At 36.1% G+C, this 19,072-nt stretch overlaps 1 protein-coding gene across 2 annotated transcripts; it reads right to left on the bottom strand.

The window, feature by feature from the left end:
* Nucleotides 1–407: 407 nt before the first annotated feature.
* LOC121905815 lies at nucleotides 408–6,873 on the bottom strand. 2 transcript variants are annotated; one of them, XM_042424342.1, is made up of 7 exons: nucleotides 6,758–6,873; nucleotides 5,359–5,431; nucleotides 4,607–4,945; nucleotides 3,891–3,993; nucleotides 3,216–3,250; nucleotides 3,046–3,101; nucleotides 408–2,852 (listed from the first exon to the last, which is right to left on the bottom strand). In XM_042424342.1, the coding sequence occupies exons 1-7, from the start codon at nucleotides 6,773–6,775 to the stop codon at nucleotides 2,715–2,717; spliced, it is 762 nt and encodes a 253-aa protein (XP_042280276.1). In that variant the 5' UTR covers nucleotides 6,776–6,873; the 3' UTR covers nucleotides 408–2,714. The 2 variants fall into 2 exon arrangements, with proteins under 2 accessions (XP_042280276.1, XP_042280275.1); XM_042424341.1 differs by lacking the exon at nucleotides 6,758–6,873 and adding an exon at nucleotides 6,378–6,743.
* Between the last annotated feature and the right edge of the window lie 12,199 nt (nucleotides 6,874–19,072).

The raw sequence follows: 19,072 nt of genomic DNA, 5'->3' as shown, positions 1-19,072 counted from the left end.
TAAAATTTTAACCCAGTGATCCTGGTGTGTACATACTATAGGCATGCGAGGCATGAGGAAATTGAGAGTTTGCAAACAAAAACCCCTTTATAATGCAAGAAACTACTAATTTGCATACCATCCTTTCTACAATGTCCATGATTGCTTGTTTTTTGTCCTCAGGGTTTGATTTCTCATTACATCTCATTATGCTTTCTGGTAGCTTAATTCTTAAAAGTACCTCAGTGACATGAGTTTCTGCTTCTAGTGGAAAGTTAACTGCATTTTTGCATGTCTATGTCTGAGAGGTACGTGTTGATATACTGATATGGAATGACTGTCACTCCCTTCAAACAGCATTTGTCTTATCTTTTGCATCTATTTCCTGTCATGAAAGCACTAGAAACCAACAATGCTGTAAGGTGAAAATGCAACTTTATTTATACAACAGACAGAAAGGGTTGTGTTCTACAGAATACATGGGGACAGTTTACATAACTCTGCACTGTCATTTCTGTCTACAGGACTGAATTAACCCAAAAGCACAAAAACACCGATTGTAATAAAATTTCTTAAGCACAGACTTTCACACAACACAATCAAAAAATAAAAAGAATTAAATATGAGCCCTTAAGTTAACATTTTTATACAGTGACAAACGGATTTTGTTCTCACATTTTCTGACAGGGCAGAGTGAATGTGGCAGGCGTAATTTCACACCCACAAAATGACACTGTCAGGAAATGCACAATGAAACCACCAGGTGATAGATAGTGACTGTTGCTAATGTTCAGAGATGGTGTGCATTGTACGAAACTTTGCAAACCATATTTTGTCACCTTCTCACACAATGCCTGCTTAGACTGCAACATCTGTGTACAGACAGGATTTCTGACAGTAGCTCTGACTGATGTTCTGCATAACAGATCAAAAGCAGACTGGCTAGGATAAAAGGCTTTGTCAAAAAGGCCCTCCCTACCAGTGACATTTTCACCATAATGTTCCCCCTCACCTTCTCTCCCCCCACCTGAACTCTGCCTCACATGGCACAGACTTTGGGCTAACCAGAGCTGAGCTAGCTTGGCCCACGGTTTTCCTCAAAAAAGTAGTCTGAAGTCCACCATGCATCAAAACCACTGAGTCATCAGACTGTTGTACAAGGATTGTGGTTGTGGTAATGACAAAAAAGACCTAAAATTGAAGACATCTGCGTAATTCTGATCAATCACCTGCAGCAGGTTCTCCTTGAACAAATCCAGCACATAGTCATAGCAGGGAAACTACACGGGCTACTACAGTACAACTAGTATATTAGAATACATTTTGTTTCTATTATATTATGCCGTATGTATTTTTGTTTTAAAGCTGTTGTGGGTAAGTTTAAGGAAAAAGGCACAGGAAAGAATAAATCAAAATTTGAAAGAGTCCAGCCTTCCTCTTTGACTCTTTGACCCTAAATGAAGCTCACATGCAAATACTGACTAGAAAAACCTTCATGTCCAATTTAGTTGAGAAAAATCACAGTAAAATATAAATCTAGACAGTTCTTTTTTTTTTTTTATAGAAATGGAGAATCTGGGTGTAACTTAAGTCACTCACTAACATGGCATGCAAGTGCTGACTGACCTTTGAATTCCTGAGTTTAGTTCCCTTGTGACTATGCTTCTTACATTTTTATGTCTTTGTATCTTCCTCCTTTCATTGTTAGCAAAGGAGAACTTTGTGTACTGGTTTGTTTGTGGTGTACTGACAGCACTCAAATTTGCAGGTCATGTGACACCTTGGGAACCACACATAGTCACAGACTATATCTGTCTCCATTACATAACTGCTATCTCCTGCAGAAAGAGATACCGATTGTTGGCTTACATTCAGGTGCAGAAACATTTTTTCTGAGTGGTAGAGAGTGGTAGAGATAGTTCCTGCGATCTGTAAGCAAGCATCAAGTTTAACTTGATGACATGTTGGAGGTGTGCTGGAGTAAGAGCTCTCTTCATCTAACAGCTTCATGTGACTGTTTCTGCTTGTACTATTCCTCCTTACAACTGTTAGAACTAGAAACAGCATCAAATGTGTCCATATCTTGTTGTGTAGACCTGTTTTTATTGAGGAATAGCATCACTCACTCTGTGATAAACATTACATTTTCTATCTTTTCCCTGCTGTGACCAGGCCCATGGAAAAACAATACAGTATATAGGAGCGTGAATAAAAGTTAGGTTTTATTTTAGAAGCTATTGGCCCTCATGCCAAAACATTTTCGTATTTTTATCCTAAAATTTGCCTATGTTTTTCTGTGAGGTTTGCTTGTATGTGTGTTCCATGTCAGATTCAACAAACTCTCTTAAACTGCCTGAACTTGTCGTAAATTGTTTGTTTCAGCCTGATGAATGCCACCTGTTCATGAGGAGGTGCGTGTTCCTGAGATGTGATCATTGGCATAATCACTCATAAACTTTGTTCGTACTTCGGAGAAAATTGATGAATGTCACAAATGTTCTTAAATCACTCGTACATGCATCTTATGAACAAATCTGTTCATACAAGTGCTTTTTGCAGGAGGCCTATTGATTCATTGATAGGTGTCAGGATGTGATACACATTTCACTAAATGATACCAAAAAGATGGTAAATGGAATTTAGAGCAGCTTTAAGATTGATGATTTTTTTTTTTTTGCGATCAACAGGTGTGAGAAAGGGAACATCATCATCACTTTAACGTACATCTCCTCATCTCATTTGGGCTGCTGACACAAAATTACGACCTCAGAGTATGTGACATCATCAGCATGCATGGTCTCAGTGTGCTTGTCATTGGATAAAGGAGTGACCTCTCTAGATGATTTGAACTTGATATCAGAGTAGACCACATCCTATGAGTAAGAGTGAGAGAGAGTGTTATGGTGGAGACTTTGTTGTGCAGTATTATCATCATAATCATCATGTTGCTTTGTTGAAACAACTATCATCTTTCTGTTAAACATCCTAACAACAGTATAATAATATTTATCTGAACTAATTCAACTGAACTTCAGGGATGTGGCCTAAAAGCAGCTCTGAGCTCACCTCATCTCTCCTGATGACTGATAGCCTGGCCACATCAATCACAGGACCATCTTTATCTGAAAGACAGACACGCATCAGATAAGGGAACTGAAACACATAACAAAGGGTATAAACAAATCAGCTGCTGTTTGGAAATAGGGTGAAGAGAAACTTGTGCAATGCATTCTCACCAATGTAGACACGGTTCCTGACCACAGAGTTACATCTGAGTACAGGAAACAAAAGTGCCATGATTAGTTCTTCTGAATGTTTTGAATTTTCTTCCAAATCCTTGAAATCTCGAATACAAACAGTTATTTGTTGAAACGATTGAATCATTGTGTTAAAATGAACCGATTAAGGACAGTTTTTCTTTTTACGTCTTGGATGGACTGAATATTCAAAACATATTTGCAACAAGAGCGAGCAAATTAAAGAAATGTGTATGTTTTTTTAAAAAAAGGGTTGTGACAAGTTAGAAACCTAAATGTATTTTAGTAAAAGGGGTGAATTTATGGGACAAACTTGAGAATAATTTCAAAATGTCTGGTTCAATACACAAATTAAAATATGAAATAATAGTTTGATATTCCATTACAATTCATGTACATGACAAATGTCCTCAAATGTAACCCATCTGTGAACTGAATATATATATTTTTTCCTCCTCAGTCCAGCTTCAGCACTGAGTCAGCAGAGTAGATTTAGTTATTTTTAAAAATGTGTACTAAATGGATGATTAGTCTTGTGACATAAGGCTCTTGGTTCTGGGAAGAGTTTTTTTTTAATTTTTTTTTTTTTACAGTTTCTACACTCCCACACAAAATACATATCACACACACACACACACACACACACACACACACCTTCTCATGGAGATGTGGTAAACTGTGGCCGCCATGATCACTAGCAGCAGCATGATGGCGATCACTACTGCAGCAATGACTCCTGATGATAACGGCATCTGTTCTGGGAGAGGAAGCATGACTGTGATCAACCCTGTGTGCATCTGTCCTCACGGACTTTTATTTTTATTATTGTATATCAGAATCAGACGTGATGTATTTATTTATTAGGTACAATAAATGATTAATTTATCCTTTCAGTATAACTGGTGCAGTGCAGACATTTTTAGGAATATTTCAAATGAAAAAATATCTTACAATCGTCTAATCACACAACACTTGACATATTTTTCTCATGGCGGCATCAATTCAATTTTGAATTTCTAATCAGTTTCAGATGCCGATCCAAGTTTCTGACCCACTATAACATCAAATTGCAATACTGATAAACACCGATTTTGAAAACTGTCTTTAAATCATCTTAATTTGGCAGCAGATTGTATAGAAATATGTAGGGTTGCAACTAATTATATAACCCATTATTTTATTTATCGAATAATCAGCCAATTATTTTCTTGATTAATTAATAATAGTGAAAAATACAAAACTGTCATGTATTACACAGAAAAGCTTCAAATCTTCACTTTGAGAAGCTGCAACCAGCATTTTTCCCTAAAATTAATCAAAATTAATACTGGATTATATTACTTTACTATTAGGTTACTGTACATACTCACCTTGAACAAAAAGTTTGATGGTTCCTTCAAATGCACCACTGGGGAAGGTTGAAACACTGCAGATGTATGACCCTGCATCTGTCTTTTTCACATTTTTAATGATCAGAGATTGTCCTGTAAGCTCCACTCTCTCCTTCAGAGAAGTATTATGAGTAACCACTCCATATTGGCTACTAGAAACAATAATGGTGATTTTCTCTCCTTCTGGAGGGTTGAGGTTCCACTCAAACTGTGTAATGTGTATGTCTGGTCGTTCGATGAACGGGCATGGCAGGGTGACATCACGCTCAACGTATCCAGTCACTTCATGCCAGGTTTCGACTTTTTGTGCCTCAAGAGCTGCCAAACACCACGGTAATATGGTGACAGGGAAAGAGAAAGACAGATTGAATGGAAATGAAATGTACAGTCTTGTAAAACTCTGACTGCATTCTTTGACTGACTCTTGTATTTTCTTTATAGTAATAACTCATTTTATCTTATTTCAGGCACATATGGAGTTAACAGCTCTGATTAAACATATGTACTTTTCACATCACTACATATATTTGCAGTAATAGAGGAACAGTGTGTCATTATAGAACTGGGCTCTAACGTGTCTGTAAGTGTATAGATTGTGTCAAAGAGAAATTTCACACCTAAACCTCTAAAATCATCAATTTAAATGATTCATAACAATATTGCCAACCACCACATGTTCCATACACAGCAACCTACGTACATTTGCACTGTGAACAAGCTTTTTGTCTTACCTGGGAATAATGTGATGTGAATCAACTTCAGCAGTATGTAAGGTGATTTTCTGCAAATTTTCATTGTGCAGAACTACAGGGTGTGGACAAAATAAACATATACGAATGAATGCACAACAATTGAGGAAGTTACTACAGTAAACCAATGTTACAAAGTCAGTCACATTCACTGGTGGAATGTAACTAAGAACATTTACTCAAGTACTGGACTTCAGTACATTTTTAACGTACTTTACTTGAGTATTTTCATTTAATGCTACTTGATACATCTACTCCACTATATGTCAGAGGGAAATACTGTACTTTTTTCTCCACTACATTTATTTGACAACTGTAGTTACTCGTTACTTACAGATTGAAATTTTACATAAAATAACATAATGATGATCTTATAAATTACACTGCATTGTTAAGATTAAACCAGAGGTTCCCAAACATTTTGTCTTGCGGGCCCTTACAAAAAAACAACAACAAAAATAAAACCAGTGCGTATTTGTGTCTCTTTGTCATGAGTTGTTTGCAGTTCCACCAAACAGACTATTCACCTCACATGGTTTCAAATAAATAACAGTTTGAGATCCAAAGAGGTAAAACTCTCCAATATTTCACAAAAACGCAAAGATTAAAGAAAAGTTCTGAAAAATTAATCCAAATTCACGTTGCAGAACTGTGTTTCCTCTTCTTTCCTTCCCAATCTATCATCTCAAGAGTCCAGATCCCTCAGATGTATCTTATGACCCTTATAAAGCAGTTCAAACGAGCTCCATCTGGAGCAGCTACAACAATATAAGGCTGCTTATGCTTAGACTCATCAGTATGAATAATGTACTTTGTTAAATGTATATCATATATCTGTCACAGCCCGATTTTCTGCAAAACGAGTATTAGCTGATATTACTTAATACTTTTACTTAGGTAAGATTTTAAATGCAGTACTTAAATAAAGGATCTGAGTACTTCTTCCACCACTGGTCACGTTAAGTTAAAGCAGCTTTCAAGTCAACATTAAGGAAACTTACGAGGTTACAAAGAGGCAGATCCGTCCAGCTGATCAGTCGAAAACACTGAAAAATCATGCAATGTGGCGACAGGTCTCAAAAATGTGGCAAACAGAAAAATGAGCATTTCCAAAGAGGAACATACGGATTGGTGTCAACTCGGACCTCACCAACACTGACTCAAACACACGCGATATTTGCCACAACGTTACAATGATCGAGCTGCCTCAGATCTTACTGTACATATAAACCAAACTTGTAAAATGTGTGTTTGATGTTGTGTTTTGTCCGCTCACTGTAGGATTCTCAAGCTTCAACTTAGATAAAATCAAGATTTATAAACTGCTTACTAAATCACAGCTGTGAAACAAAACAAATGGCAGTCAATTAAAATAACTTGCCCAGAAAAAGAGGGACATTTTTGCGTGACTACGGCAGGAGGTGTTTTCCCATCTCGCAGCACTTTTTCTTGGAATACAAACGTAATCAAAAGTGGTTTCTTTATTGCGTGTTTAAGTCTGTGATAATTCAGCAATGAGTAGTCTGCACCGTTCACTGCTGCTCATTGGTGTGTATGGTATCCACAGAGAAACACTGACCTCATGTGGTCAAATGGTGATGGTGTCCTCTACAGCAGTGGCTCTCAAAGTGGGGTCCGGGGACCAGGCGTCCTTGAGGAGGTTCCAAGGGGTCCCCAGCAAAAAGGGGAATCATTTATTTTCAGTGTAATTCCACGTAACACAATGACAGAATATATGACTATTTTGGTCATGTGTTTCATACACTTTCTGTACTAAAACATTTAAAAGCAAACATTTTGTCAGACAAAATCTTCAAATCAAGAGTCAAATCAAATGGGGGGTCTGTGGTCTAATTTGTGTCAGTTTAAGGGTTCTTGAAGTGAAAAAGTTTGAGAACCGCTGCTCTGCAGAAACACTAAAGCAGTGATGAGAACTGTTTGAGAAACAAATAGAGTTGCATGAAACCTGTAGAGTTATGGTTAGTGGATTTAAAACTATATCAGTATCAGAGGCTTTGCATCATTGCTGGCTGGTAAAAATATTGACATCTCTCTATTATGGTGGATCAAATACTCAAGTCCTTGCAGCAGCAATTACATGATTTGATGTAGTGCATTACAAGTAAAAATACTGCATAAAAAATTGAAAGCAAAATTAAAGATCACAGTAAAATGTATTTACATATGAAAGTAATATGAAAGTTTTGACCCCTTGTGCCATCAAACCAAAAAAAGGTATTCCAGTTATTTACAGCACAACAAGTAGAAATACAGTAGGGGCAGCTTCCTGTTTGCCAAGATTTTATATAGTAAAGATTATGAAATTCAAAGGATGGCCATGAACTGTACCATTATTTATAACATAACAGCAGATGTACACTCCTATAGAGAGCAATATTATTATCAAAAGAGAAACCTTGTTATTGCAAGACTCAAATCATTTTCTCATTTTTGACAAGTAATTTTGTGGTATCAACCTCACTGTCAGTAAATAATGATGAAAAAAAATCAACATTTTATACTCAGCTTCAGGGTTACATTTTCAGATGATGGTTTGATGATACTTTATTCATCTACAGTGATAAATTATCCTGAATCAGTGTTATTGGCTAAAGGCAGTCATAATGATTGGATTAAAATTTGTTCATTGCGTTAACAGACACACAGTCTGAGGACTAAAGTAGAAAGCTGCTGCAACACTTGGTATAGATTTAGGTTTTACCACCACATGTACTCAGACTGCCACTCCAAAGCTCGCCACGCATGCTCAACAGTTTTAGTTAAGATGCTGGATGATAACAGTGTTAAGAAACAAAAGAGCAGCCTCCTGAAGGAAGCTGCATCTCAGAAAAATGATGTATAGTTATCTCCACCAATCAGCGTTCCTGGCAAAATTAACGCCAGATGTTGAACAGGGTAATCAGGTCAGGGATGCAGAGCTCTGCCTGTTTCAGTTGGTCAAACTCGGCTTGTTCCCTGCATGTTAATTACTGGTCTACAGGGCATGCAAATATATTTTCTTAACGGAAACGGTGGTGCATTGATAAAGAACATTTAAATCTATGCTTAATGCTGCAAAATAAACTCCATGGTGCACTGGTAGTTTGGAAGACATGGCTTTATGGGTTTTACATGTGAAACTTAAAGGGCGAGTTCATACAGATTACAAAATAAAAAATTCTAAGATGACACATTGCTCACCAGGAAAATTTTGCCGTACAAAGGTTTTCACACTGAATAAACCCCTGGATGACACTTTGGTTTATAGAGGAGGACAGGGGAAGATGCTACCAGAAACTAAAAGCTTTAATTTACCCTGATCACAAAAAACATTTTCTCTGTTACTTCTAGTGGTACCTAGTGATGCAAATAGTTTTGATCAGATAATGATCGGATAATTCTGTGTAGAGAACTTGTTGCAGAGGAATCAATGAATATATAGTATAACAGTTCAAATGTATTTCATACTGTAAATAGGACTGATACATTTCCTCGGCAGGATTATCATATATAATTGAGTGAACCGTGTTTTTATTTATAGATAATTTTGTACATATTGCACATACACATTTACATAGTTTATATACCAACAAAATAGTATGTCAGGCCACAGTATGACTGCACACAATAACCTGCACAAATACACAAGCTCTTGTGCATTCCACTACTGTGACATACATTTACATAACATTACTTCAAAGAATTTACAGATCAGTTTGATTATTTGAGACAGAAACAGGAAGAGAAACAGGAGAAGTGCAGAAAATCTAAAGTCAGGGATGATGTCACAATATTTGAACTGTGATGCAACGGTGAAGCAACACTGCTGAACTTTTTGTCATCCAGATTAATTCACTGAATATGAGTAACAGTGGATTTAAAAAATGTAAAAGTTTGTTAAGTTTGGATTAAACAACAGCTTCCTGGAAAAGACTGGACTCCTACAGTAGTGTGACCAGAGGTGGACTGGCAACAAAAAGCAGCCCAGGAATTTGCTGTCAAGTGGCCCCAATTTGATACACCAAATTTGAACTGAAACAACATGTTTGACAATCAACTAATAATTAGTTAAAAAAAACAAACAACAAAAACACAATCTGTTAATTTGCATTGCTTGTGATAGGCTAATATGTACAACAATTAAACTATTTTTCCAGTGTTTTCCTCCCCATATTTGTATATGTGTATGTAAAGATTGATAGACAAATAATTCACAGACATACATTACACATTTTTCACAATTAAGAAAAGCTTAGTAAAAAAAAACATAGTATTTGAAGCCACCTTTTCTAAGTTCAGTGTGAATATGAGGTTCAGCTAATGTTAAAATGTCCTGTGATTGGACATTATAAGTACTGTATTTAAGTGTAACCTGAGAGCAGAGGTAACTAGGCAGTTTTTGCAGAAGAGCCTTATAAATAAACAACATACAATGCTGCTCCCCTCTGTTTGTTAAGAAGGACCATATGCAAAGAGCCCACATGCATATCCACACAATGATTAGATTTACCTTTGAGCCAGGATAGCATAACATGTGTCCAAGTAGTACTCATGACTGCTGATCTGAAGGATTTAAAAATCAGCTTCTTCCAAAATAATCACACAAGCCTGGCATGTTTGACATCTACTGTACAGTGAAGGAACAGGTTTCTTTTACCTTTAACAGGTGAATGCTATATTTATTACTTTGGAAAACTAATTTTTGACACAGATATTTACATATCTGTCATTTGGTTGATTTTAAACAGGATCCACCATCATAACCTAAACACAGCAAAGAGGCAAGAATCTGTAGATAAACATGAACAAATGTTAAATAAATGTGATAATAATAATAATAAAAAGATAAAGGAGCTTAAATGTGAGTTTAAATGTGGGCATATGTATCATAAATTGTTAAATTCACCTGTCACCTCCTGCTCATTATCAGCTACATCAACCACCTCAGGCCCATTGAGCTGATCACCAGCATTGACAGCGACCAGCAGGGAGCAGCGCAGGATGCTTCATGAAGTAAATAGGACAACAATTACCATCACTTGAAATGTCACTTGGCATTAAAATGTATTAGTGACAAAATGACCATTATATGTTATTGACAAATGAAGACATACATCACTTTCCAATTTCAAAAGTGAAATCTTACCTCTCAAGTTCAAAACTGTGGAGTTCTCCTGCAGGGTCACCATATTTCTGGCAGTGCAGGTGTAATTTCCTATGTTTTCTGCCCCCAACCTCTCTATGATGTACAAGGAGCTATTAACATGTGTCTCGTTGCCGTTCAACATCCAGCTGAAGGTTGCTGGTGGGACCGAGGCTGCTGTGCACTGCAGTATCACTTTCTGGCCAGGTGGAGCTGCTGAGGGTCCAGTAATTGATATATTATGTGGTCCAACTGCACAGAGAAGAGAAATATGCAGTATGTAAAGGGGGCACAACATGCTTTTAGTGAGTTTCTGTCATTTATATACTGTTATAATATCAGATGTCTATGTTAAACATGGTCAGAGTTCCAAAACTTGAGGTGAACGCCCCATTTGCAAAGTTACAGGAGCTAAAACAGCCTGTTTCGGAAAGAGGCTGACCTGAGAAGCTGCATAAAAAGCCAGTATAAGATAAATAAAGAGCTTTTTGAACTTTAAATCATGCAAAGATATTCCAGTAGAGCCCCAAAACAAAACTATAGACCTGGAAATGTGCATAATATGTTCCCTTTAAGCTAGAGAGTTCAGAACTGTACCTAAATGCCCTTAAAATGGCTAAAAAAATTATAATCACTCCAAAGAAGGTCTCCTATTCATCCTCCCCTCCTTTTTATATAACATATACATATAATTTTCACATTAAAATTACACCTATGATCTTTTTTGTTGGGACCAGCCCTTTATAAACTACTTCAGACCTACAGTGAGCAGTGAGTGTACTCACAGTTGACAGTGAGGTTATGGGCCACAGTCATGGTGCTGACTGGGTTGCTGACTCGACACTGGTAGGTGCCATGGTTGGAGCTGTTGACAGGTTGAATGAACACTGTTCTGTTGTCAATGGAGAAACTGACTCTATCACTGGGATTGAGAGGACGGCCATCTTTCATCCACACTCTTGTGCTGATGGAGCCGGAGGCCTCGCAGGTGAGGTTGGTGGAGCTTTTCTCTTCTATCAGGATGGCTGCGGGGCTGCGAATGGTGGCGCCTGATATCAGTGCTGGCAGAGAACAGAGTGTCAGTCCACTGAAAATGGTAACAAAAAATGATGCTTTCACACAGTAAAAATGTTGTTATCAATTTATATTGCTCCTGATCAACTTAGATTTTAAATTGGCTACACAAAAAACACTCCCATGTCATTTTATGTAGATTTTTTGACACATTGAAATTACAAAAATCACCACCTTAAAGTTTATTCCAGTTGTTTAAAGGCATTAACTATTATGGATGTATTCATAAACACTAGCATTTTGTTTATTTTAACAATATCAGAAACATTTTTTTATTGTCAGCTGAAAATTGACATTTTCCCCAATAAAATTTCAACATTTTACGTTTTGTCAAAAAACTACAAAGAGCTGTACTGCATATAAATGTATAAATTGGATTAGATATACAATTACTCAATACCTCATGGTCTAAAAATACATAGAATTAAAAATTAAATGCAATAAAAGCTTAATAAAGGTAGTATTTATTGTAGGTTTACTGTATTGGATTACATTAGATATTGCATTATAATATTGTATCCACCATGAATGACTAACTGTACTATATCAGAGGATTGAGAAAATATACAAAAATGTTTTATCTAATTTAATATAATTTAATAAAATGGGCTTTGAAGAAAGCACTCATTTTAGAGGAATTGTTACTCTTTTTCAAATGACAGACATGATTTTTTAATATTCTAAACACTAAACCCACCATACACATTCAGTGTGGTCTTTCCCTGTTTCTGTGGTTGTCCGTCTGGTATGATGGTGACTGTGTACTCCCCGCTGTCCTCCGGCACCAGGTTCCTGAGCTCCAAGGCCCCTGTGGCTCGATCTAATGAAATCCTGTTGGCGTATCCGGTCCCAGTGTGGTTGCCTTCTGCGGAGGTGATGATGTTCCCCCCTCTGAAGCTCCAGCTAACGGAGGAGAATGGACTCTCAGCAGGTCTGAGGGTGGTGGTGAACATGACTGTGCCTGCCACACCTCCACTTAGAGGTCCCGGGGGTAAGATACCCTCACCCACACATATACCTAAGTAACCTAAAGAAGAAATGACTGTAAGAGCTGCAGAAAGTACTGTATGGTCTCAATGTTTGGCAAAATAATAGATCTTGTTTATTACACTAAGACAAAAGCTCAATAATTCAGATTAAAAAAAACATTTTTTTCCATTAAAACCATGTGAATCTAAGTCTACCTGATAAAATGAGCAGCACAGCAGTCCTGAGCATCTTCTCGTCCATGGTGAACAGTCCTCACCGAAGTCAAAAACATGGAGTCTCGAGTGCTCCTGCTCTTTTATCGTTCCACACCCAAAGCCACAAGAATGACTTCAGCCTCCCACTCAGTAATGAAAAGCACTCACAGTGTTTACAATACCATTGTGTACATACAGCAAAATGCCTGTGGGTATACAATATGTTCAGTCAAGAGTTACTGAGGTTCAGCTTGATGGACTGTTGTTGTTGGACTAATTGGTTTTGTAGAAATGCCCTTTGATCAAGTGAATGGTGGCCATTTGTGTTGAAGGAACAACCAATTCCTTGTTCCTAGTTCTAATTTTACTTTAAATCTTTGACAACAAAATTGTAACAGAAGTTGTAATAAAAAGTCAAAGTCATTTAACAGCTCAACAGACCTCGTTATGATCTTGGTAATTATACAGTATAGCTGTGAATATTTATATTTACTTTAATGATTTTACTGAAGATCTTACTCTGCCAGAGGCCTCATTCATAAAATAATTTTTATGCTACAAGTTTACCTCTATGATACAGAATGTGTTGCATGTATAAATTTATATGATAATTTGACATTTGATTGACCAGCAGTTTATTATTATGAACTCCAGATCAATTAATCAAAGATTAATTAACATCTTAACGTTGAATTTAGTTGTAGATAAAAACAGTCTGTGTTGTGCGATCCGCCTCTCCTGTCAGACCTGATTCTTCTCTTTGTGCATCAAATGAAGCTTTTTTCATTAGATTTGCATTTATTTCCAAATGACCCAAACGGTGCATTTACTGTAGTCTTTGTTTATGTATTATGTTGCATTTTCAGGCTAGTCAAACCGGTATTCATAAAAGAGGTTTGAAAACACACATAGTACACATATTTAGCCAGTTTCATAAGTTCTGGAGAGGCTGACCACTGGTCTGAGAAGGATAATATTGAGCTACAGGAGCTCAGACATGCAGTATTGTTGAGTATTTCTAATGTAAAATTGAGCTGACTCTCAGGTATTGTGTATTATTACTGATCTCTTTGGGAAGCCTTTTTACATGGTTTCCTGTGGATTCCTTAGATTGAGAGTCATTCATTAGTTTTGCTTTAATTAAGCAACATCTATTCAACCTCAAATATCGGCCTAGATGATGTCGTCAGCTTCAGGACAACAAATACAATTTTAATGAACTGAAAAAGCTTAAATTGGTAGGTCATCACCACTCCAAGCAACCAAGAGTCAATTTATTTATTATCAGATTAGGCATGAGTATAAATGTTTAGGCTGTATTGTATGTATATGTGTGGCTGAGTCATGGTGGTGGTGGGGCTAAGGGGGAGGTGTTGTGCATCAATTTTATGAGCTCTTAAGTGAGTGCTTTTGGGCCTCTTACAGGGTCATGTTTGAGAAGCAGCAGTCAGCTGTAGCATTCCTTGAGGAAGAGGAGGATCAAAGACATCCAGGAGACACTCAGCCTCCCTCAGACAGCTTTACAAACAGGCCGCTATTTGCTTTCATGTCCACAGATACATTGAATTATAAACTGATAAAAAAGGGAAATATTGCATACAGTGTCCTTCATATTGTGACCCTTATATTTTTGTGTATAATTGCTATTTTTTAATAAACTTCATTCAAATCACAGTCTGGTAAGTGCCATGGCTTTGTGTCTCTGCCTGATGGCTGTGACACAAAGATCAAACCAGCTGAAACAATGAGGTATTGACAATGTGTCATATGTGTCTATAACTCCTGATATGAGAATGTACAGTATGTGAGGTGAAACGTCTGTCAGGGATGTGTCACCAACAGAACAATGTGCTTTTGTAAGTGGCACCCTCAGTGTAAATACACTTGTCTCACTGTATATTGGGAGTAATGTAGGTAATGTAATGTGGCTCATTAGGGGCTGAGTGACTGATTCCTCAATGACAGCAGGACTTCTCAATGAAAAATGAAGCAATGTCTACTTGTGACCTGAGTTTTATTTCTAAAAATGTGTTTAATTTGAGGACTGAAGAGTCCAAAAAATTTTATACACATTCGCAAGGCAAAAATATGTTTTTTTTAATTTCCCAAATCAAAAGTATATCCACTACCTCAAGTTTTATGAAGCTGAATTTCAAAACTGGACTATGGTAAAGTTAAATACAGAAGAAGTTTGTGTCAGAAGTATTTATGAGCTCAGAATGGATTCTTTCTCTATTGTCTGTAAATAAAACCCGTAAAACAGAACGTAACCGAAACAGTTTGCAACTGAAACCAATCCCATTTTTACAAGATATGACTCTGTCAGTAGTGAACAAATTGAGTGTCTATATTATTTTTCTTGCATCTGCCAAAATAAGAAGCAATTTTAAGACTTTGTGTGTGTAATCGATGGATTATCATGGCAGATGTTTTATTTGAGTGAAGGGATTTGGTTTCTTTTTGTTTTAAAATAACCATTCATACACTTTTATAAACAGCGCATGCTGAAACTCTCATTTATGAAGATATAAGAAGTATTAATTTAAAACTTTTAGGTATACAGGGACAGAAATAAAATATTTAAACCTGAAATTCTGTCTTTTGATCATCAAACAGGATATTTCTAATACAAGTCAAACCTTTTTAAAATTTCCCTCATGATTTGGAAATGTTGTAAAAAATGTTCAACCTTGTGATTGTGAGAACAATTAACATTTGAGCATTTATGAAAGAATATGGATTGTGTAGATTATACAATACCTGTAAATTTGATTTTGATGAGAGGAAAGAATAAAAGTCTAAGAAGTTACAATCTTTTAGATCTTTCAACAAGGTTGACCTGTGACCGCTAGAGTGTAGCTACTGCCAGTTCTTATCTGTTAGCTTCTAAATTAGTTAATATTTTACAACAGAGATACGTCATTGTTCTGCATATCAGAATATATGACATAAATGCATAATGAGAAAACTTCAAACACATTTTTAATATGAATGTGAATGTACTTTAAATGTAGATATTCATAGCCAGATCTTTTCATTTCTTAAACCTTTTCTATGATATTTTCTCTATGTATGTATACTACAATTTAATTTCATATAATTTAACAATAATTGAAAAGAATATATAGCACAATTCAAAAAGTTGCAAAACTCATACACTAATAAGGACAAAAAAGGTACAGAAAAAACAAACAGAAAAAAGAAGAAAGCAACACACAATACTGATAATATCATTAAAATAATAATAATAAATAAAAATAATAAATTGAACAATTTTCTAAATTTTACCTTGAACTATAAAATGTTGCCAGAAGACACCACTGCGTTCACTAATTAATTTCCAAAATGTTTTGAAGTTTGACATTTATTTAAATTATTTTAATGTTCAATCCTACTAAAACTCAATTATTCCTTCTTGTTTGTAGCACAGGGATGAATTGATCAGTGACTGATGTAGGAACCTCTATGTGTCCAAGTGATCGGGTGTTGAGAGATTCTTATCAAAGGTTATCATTTGTTTCTTATGTCAGATGTATTGTCTTTGTGTGTATTATCTGTTGTTGATTTGTTTCATAATTCAGTATAAGGATAAAAACAGAAAGAAAGATGGAAAACAGACTCAGTGGTGCCAAAATGTGAAAACAAATGCTGCAATATAACCATTACTGGATATTTCTACGCTGTGTGATCTCCTATCTCCTGCTCCAATGAAATCACATAAGGTCACAACAAAACAGTGTTAATCTATGTTACTGTATAGATCAAAAACAGTAATAGCCTGATATATATATATATATATATATATATATATATATATATATATATATCTATATCTATATCTATAACTGCAGCCATCATTCTCCTTATGAAAACACAATAACAACTGTTAGATCTGTCACAGGCTGCAGCAAATAGAGACACAGCAATGTATCAGCCTATTTCTGTTAAACTTGGAAAGTTTGAAAATACAAAAGTCCATTCTTAAATGTTACGTACCTGCTTCCTTGCAAACACTGAACGCCCCTTCAAGACATCCCGTAATGGTTCAAAAATAGTTCCAAAATGACAGTTGTGTCGACGTCAGCTGGATATCAGCTGGATGTCAGCTGGATGTCCTCCCTGGATGTTCCAGCAATATTGAGATATACTGCTACCATCATCAAAGGGCCTATTTAGCTTGTCTGCTAAGGTTTATTTATACAGTGTGTATTCTGCAGCTTTATACATCCTATATGTCCAGGTTAACAACTTAATATTTTATATTTTCTATAATATAACATATTAATCTGTCTGGTTCAGACCAGATGTCACACATGGTCAAATTAAGCTGTGGTGTGCTGTTTGCACTGTTAAGCTTGGAGGCAACAGAGGCCCAACAGCAAATTTTGACCCCAGTGGGTCCGACCAGATGTCCTGGTCGAATCCAGACATTTGGACATCTGTCACTTTCGAGATGATCCTGATAATAAACTGCTATTGCTTCATTTCTTAAGTTGTAACTTGATGGATCAGATCAGCTGGCCTGACAAATATTGTGTTCTTTGACCTTGGCCTGATCTGCCAGACAGTTGTAAATTAATAATTTACTTGTGTCAGAGTAATGGCTAATAATAATAAAGATGATAAGATCTCTCCTGACAAGACATCAGAGTAACATGCCTCAATGACTCCTTTTGTGTTGTACCTGATCTGCTCCATACACATGCACACATCTGTTTAAGGGTCAAATACAAAACATGTTGCTGTCTGTAATAAATAACAGACAAAGTCCATTTATTTTGTGTGTGTCATAAAATATTTATCAAAGACATGAATTATGAAATCAGAAACATTGTTTGATAAATCCCAGAAATAATAATTAACAAAAGTGATAGTGTGATTATTTAACATCTGAATCCACACTTGGAGCTTTTGGAACATTCATCAGTATTTGACATAAATTCATAAACTTGAAATGTCACATTTGCAGCAGGTACTGACATACTGAATGTGCAAACAAATAAGATAAATAATATATTTCTCTTTGCTTTAAATCAGCAAGAAATTAAAGAGTAGAGTGTTGAGGCTGTTTTACTTCATTGCCCTTCCTGTTTTAATAGGTGAGACTAATGTTCCACCATTTGAGAGAAAAGTTATATTACCTATAGTTTATTATGTATTATGTGGCACTTAAAATGGGTTATTTATTTGTCTTTTGAGAGCTGGAAGACTGTCAGTTTCAAAGCATAAGTGGACTGGCTAGTTTAGGATGGCTATTTTCTTCACCACAAGTGTTTTCCAGCATACACTTGACAGAGGAGATGGAAACAAGCCTGTTTCACAAAAGAGAATTGCAAGCACTGCTTACACGCAGATCACAAATGTTCTCAGTTCCCTGTTTCACAAATGATTGTCACTTGCAAATTGCAGAAAGTTTTTTGAGTCCTACAGTCTTCTTGCATGCTCATGCATGTTCATGCGTGGGTTGTAAGTATGGAGTTTCTTTTAATTAGTTAAACAAGTCAAAATTAATATGAGAAGACATCGTCTCATGTTGCAAGTCACAGCTTGCATGTTGCAAATTTGATGAAATGGGCCCCTGAACAGGTCACCAGTTCAACAGGCCATACAATTAATCACATTCATATCTATGATGAGTCAGATGAGTTTCCAACTCATCTGACCCATCATGACCCAATGTCACATTTCAGATGAGTCAGATGTCATCTGACACATAAACTTGTACAGACCAAACTTAGATCCACAGCCACTGACTTAAGAGATTTCCACACACACTGCTGGATATAAGTGTGCATTTGGTACATCAGTTTGGTCTCACTGATGCTTCCAGCACCTTAGCAAAGATTTAGCTGAATGGTGGGGTGGTCATCCTGCATAGATCACAGCCACCAAAAATTCTGAAATATTAACTCAGCATGTTACATTACTATCGCTTTTACCAATTATGTTGATCTGTATGGCAAGAAATGTGATAATAACAAAAAAAGCATCAAGGGAAACAATTCTTAAAGTGATGAAGTCTATTTTTAATACTTCTCAAGCTGAAATAAAATTTCAGTTCACAGTGAAATGTGTGTACTGCCTGCCATAAAGAAAGAAAGGTTGTTGCTTTGTCTACTCTGCTGATAGAAAGATAAAAGCTAGAATAAAGGACATAAAAGTAAATATAGAACAATGAATGAATACTTGTTAAATAAAAAGTAAAATAAAGATGATGAACAACGAAGTAGTAAAAAGATCTTTCATATCAGCATCTCTACCACCTATCTTTATCACCTATGATTACTTAACATAC

This window comes from Thunnus maccoyii, chromosome 10 (genome assembly GCF_910596095.1).
Source record: "Thunnus maccoyii chromosome 10, fThuMac1.1, whole genome shotgun sequence".
NCBI classification, from domain to species: domain Eukaryota; kingdom Metazoa; phylum Chordata; class Actinopteri; order Scombriformes; family Scombridae; genus Thunnus; species Thunnus maccoyii.
Note: the sequence above shows the minus strand (reverse complement) of the source record. Positions and strands in the feature narration are given on the sequence as shown.

What these genes read in the sequence shown, in the direction of transcription:
- LOC121905815 (XM_042424341.1), bottom strand. Translation starts at nt 6,434, where the DNA reads ATGATTTTTCAGTGTTTTCGACTGATCAGCTGGACGGATCTGCCTCTT. An exon ending in CATCAAACTTTTTGTTCAAG is followed by an intron (nt 3,994 to 4,606) that starts GTGAGTATGTAC and finishes TTCCTCTCCCAG; the next exon opens with AACAGATGCCGTTATCATCA. An exon ending in CAGTCATCAGGAGAGATGAG is followed by an intron (nt 2,853 to 3,045) that starts GTGAGCTCAGAG and finishes TCTTACTCATAG; the next exon opens with GATGTGGTCTACTCTGATAT.